At 45.2% G+C, this 4,252-nt stretch overlaps 1 protein-coding gene across 1 annotated transcript in view; it reads right to left on the bottom strand.

The window, feature by feature from the left end:
* fbn1 (fibrillin 1) overlaps window positions 1–3,640 on the bottom strand; it is a gene marked incomplete at its 3' end in the record, with an annotated part of 92,367 nt that extends 88,727 nt beyond the window's left edge. The window contains 2 exon segments of the mRNA XM_045223546.1: window positions 2,609–3,000; window positions 3,289–3,640. Of these exon segments, the coding sequence (XP_045079481.1) occupies window positions 2,609–2,865 (257 nt within the window).
* Between the last annotated feature and the right edge of the window lie 612 nt (window positions 3,641–4,252).

Raw genomic sequence — 4,252 nt, 5'->3', positions numbered from 1 at the left:
CTTCATTCTACAACCATGGTCCTGCCTGGAGACTTCCTGGTTAAACACTTTCTGGAGCCACACACTGACACTTCATTCTACAACCATGGTCCTGCCTGGAGACTCCCTGGTTAAACACTTTCTGGAGCCACACACTGACACTTCATTCTACAACCGTGGTCCTGCCTGGAGACTTCCTGGTTAAACACTTTCTGGAGCCACACACTGACACTTCATTCTACAACCACGGTGCTGCCTGGAGACTCCCTACCTGTGGTGCACATTTTTGTTCCAACCCAGCACTAACACAACTGGTTTAATCAAAGCTTGAAGATGTAGTGGATTTGTGTATCTCAATGATACAGTATATATGGGATCAATGTCATTGTGGACAAGGCAACAGTAAACATGTACTCCCCCACGAAAATGGGGCCAGTGCTGTCTGAGATATCACGTGACGAACATACGAACATACGAACGTCCTAACGTACTAACGGACGGAGACAGATCCACAGTCCCCTTCCCGATTTCAGAGTTTGGCTGTTGTGTAATAGGAAGAAAGGTTTCACACAGCATAGCACGCTTTCAGACTGTGCCTGTTGCAATCACAGACTGTTTAGTATACAATGGGTTGCAACACTCTGTGCCTGGGCTACATCTAGTGACTGTAATGCCAGCGGGGAAACAGCACAACCCAGTGGCCTCTATTCTGAACTGCAGCACCTGATTCGTCACAGTTTATAGAGTCACTCTGCCTGTACGGAGAACGGTTCTGATTAATTAACTCACAATAAACACACTTCAAACAACCACAGCTTGTGAGCCCTGGAAATTAGGTATTGATATATCTATGCCAGTATCAGCTCTCTACAGTCATGATGCACACACACGCACCGACATACACACAGGCACAAGCACACACACACAAACACATAGATACACACACGCTCACACACACACAGACATGCACACACACACACCACCTCTCAAGCAGTGACCCACTGTGTACAGCTGCTGATGTGCTTTAAAAAGCAGGGTGTGGTGTATAGGACTAGAGAAAATATTAAACTGCTTCTCTCTCTCTCCCTCTCTCTCTCTCCCTCTCTCTCTCTCTCTCTCTCTCCCTCCCTCCCCCGCTCTCTCTCTCTCTCTCCCTCTCTTTTCTCTCTCTCCATCCAGCAGGCATTCCGACAGTCCCACACCGCCAATGGTCTCCTTTGTTTGGATATAATTTATTATTGCAGCTGACAGGAATGTGATATTCTTGCCAGTATTTAATTACTAAACTTTCCTCCTAACTTCCCATCACAGAGGATCCCACCTGTTGGGGTCCAGCGACAGCATTCTCAACAAATTAAAAACAGAAAATGTTAAACTCTCCTGTGACCTTGTCTTCAGTAATGACCACTGACTAGTAGACTACAGCAGTAGGCCTACAGATAATGGCCTGACTAGTAGACCACAGCAGTAGGCCTACAGATAATGACCTGACTAGTAGACCACAGCAGTAGGCCTACAGATAATGACCTGACTAGTAGACCACAGCAGTAGTCCTACAGAGGTAATAATGACCTGACCAGTAGATCACAGCAGTAGTCCTACAGAGGTAATAATGACCTGACCAGTAGGTCACAGCAGTAGTCCTACAGAGGTAATAATGACCTGACCAGTAGGTCACAGCAGTAGGCCTACAGAGGTAATAATGACCTGACTAGTAGACTACAGCAGTAGGCCTACAGAGGTAATAATGACCTGACCAGTAGACTACAGCAGTAGGCCTACAGAGGTAATAATGACCTGACCAGTAGACTACAGCAGTAGCCCTACAGAGGTAATAATGTCCTGACTAGTAGATTACAGCAGTAGGCCTACAGAGGTAATAATGACCTGACTAGTAGACCACAGCAGTAGGGCTACAGAGGTAATAATGACCTGACCAGTAGGTCCGGGCAGTAGGCCTACAGAGGTAATAATGACCTGACCAGTAGGTCACAGCAGTAGGCCTACAGAGGTAATAATGACCTGACCAGTAGGTCACAGCAGTAGGCCTACAGAGGTAATAATGACCTGACCAGTAGGTCACAGCAGTAGGCCTACAGAGGTAATAATGACCTGACCAGTAGGTCACAGCAGTAGGCCTACAGAGGTAATAATGACCTGACCAGTAGGTCACAGCAGTAGGCCTACAGAGGTAATAATGACCTGACCAGTAGGTCACAGCAGTAGGCCTACAGAGGTAATAATGACCTGACCAGTAGGTCACAGCAGTAGGCCTACAGAGGTGTAGCAAGGTTTAGCAGGTTGCTACAACAGACAATACAATAAGCATAACAATACCATTTCTAACTTCTCAGATTCTTATTGAAAGTGCATTAGTGAGGGAAAACGAGGATGCTTATATTACTGTAGGACTACATGCATGCCACTGTGACAGGTTAAATACCTACAGAACACATTTGTTTAAAAACGTATGTATTGACTATAATTATGTATAAGCTATACAATGTGATTATACAACAGACAATTACTAACAACTTCATTAGGCTTTGCCTACAAGGTGTAAAGTAAGGTAAGGTGCTGGTGACTGTCTCATAAGGGATAAGTGACAATAGATAGAGCCATTGCCTACCCTTTGAGGACGTCTGTCCCTCCTCCCCTCCGCTTGGCCCGGCTGGCTCTTGGTTGGGTCGGTGTCTGTCTGGCCGGCTCGCTGTCTACCGTTAATAACGGCAAAGACACCAGCTCTCCTTCGGTAAGTGTAGCTTCTCCTCCGGTTCCCCCAGCCTGCCCAGCCCCAGCCTCAGCCTCAGCCCCGCCAGGCTCCGTCCACAGCGACAGGACCGCCACCAGACCCACCGCCAGCCTCACCAGCCGCCCCCGACACATTGCTACAGGCCTGGCGCTCTTCTCACAAGTTCACAATAACTCCACTTTTTGGTCAAAAAACTGTTGTCTTTTTCGGTTTTAAGTCGCGCTTCTCCTAAATCCAACAGGGGCTCGGGGAAATAGTCCCGAGTCAAGCTGCAAAAAAATATGAGTTTGTTTTTCAGAAAGGCGCAGAGAAATGTGCAGCGCAGAAGATGCTGCAATTTTGGAAAAAATAACTGGGCTATGATACTTTTCTATAGTCACTACGACTGTCTGCACGGAAGATGTTCTTCTCTGGCAGATGTTGATGTTACAGACGAAGTATCTAACAATATTTTGATCAATAATACAAATAGTCCAATAAGAACACAAGTGGTACTTTAAGTTTGTTTTAATTAAAATCAAAAAGCACTGTGCAATTGCGCAGGAGAAAATGCCTACCTTCTCTCCACAGCTGGAGACAGTCGTCAAAACAGACCAGGCGAAGTATCCCACGTACTTGAGGTTCCAGAATAAACGACTTCAAGAAAGGGAGAAGAATAAAGGAAAACAACCTCCAGTGACAAAATCAAACTGTTAAAAGTCTAGCATTGTGTTCTTTCTTTATTCATCCGACACATCCGAGATGATTATGATGTCTTGATTCTGTATGCACTGATCAGAGGCGTTGAGACATTCTACGGTATAGGTGGAGAGAGGCGTTGAGACATTCTACAGTAGCGATGGAGAAGATAAAAGTATTCTTCCCTCTCTCCTTCTCTCCTGCTCTCTTTCTCTCCCTCTCTCTCACACAGCCGAGCTCACTCTCTCCCTATCCCTGCCCTCCTCAACTTTCCCCAAATCGTTTTTGTCCTCTCGCGATATATACATTCCAGTCAAACAATTGTCCAGACCCACTACTGACACAGTTAATGTTATAGCACCAAAGCAAAAACCTACAGAGAGAGGGAGACATTTTATTCAGCATTAGGACTGAGATGTTTGTTGGAATAATGTGAAGAGTAAAAATACCTATTTTGTTTTCAGCAGGTAAGATAGGCCTATGTGATTGTGATAGATGAGCAAAGCGCAAAACTCATCCTTGATATTTACAGCACAGTGTCACCAGGACAAGCCTAATCTCGGAATCCCACACCTTAAATTTTGCGTAATTACCATTTATGTTACATAGTATGTCCACAAGAAATTAGGGCAAGCTTTACACAGTGTAAATTTAATGACAATATTGAGTAGAACCACAGAAGACAGTTTTTACAAACTGTATGGAGGTGGAAGATGGTCATGTAAGGACACCTGTTGTGTCTTTGAGCAGGTTGAAAACTGTTTGGAACTGATTGGAATCGTTTGGAACTGATTGGAATCGTTTGGAACTGTTCAGAACAAACGGGACCTTTTGGAATGTGTT

The sequence above is a fragment of the Coregonus clupeaformis genome, chromosome 1, assembly GCF_020615455.1.
Source record: "Coregonus clupeaformis isolate EN_2021a chromosome 1, ASM2061545v1, whole genome shotgun sequence".
Classification (NCBI taxonomy): domain Eukaryota; kingdom Metazoa; phylum Chordata; class Actinopteri; order Salmoniformes; family Salmonidae; genus Coregonus; species Coregonus clupeaformis.
Note: the sequence above shows the minus strand (reverse complement) of the source record. Positions and strands in the feature narration are given on the sequence as shown.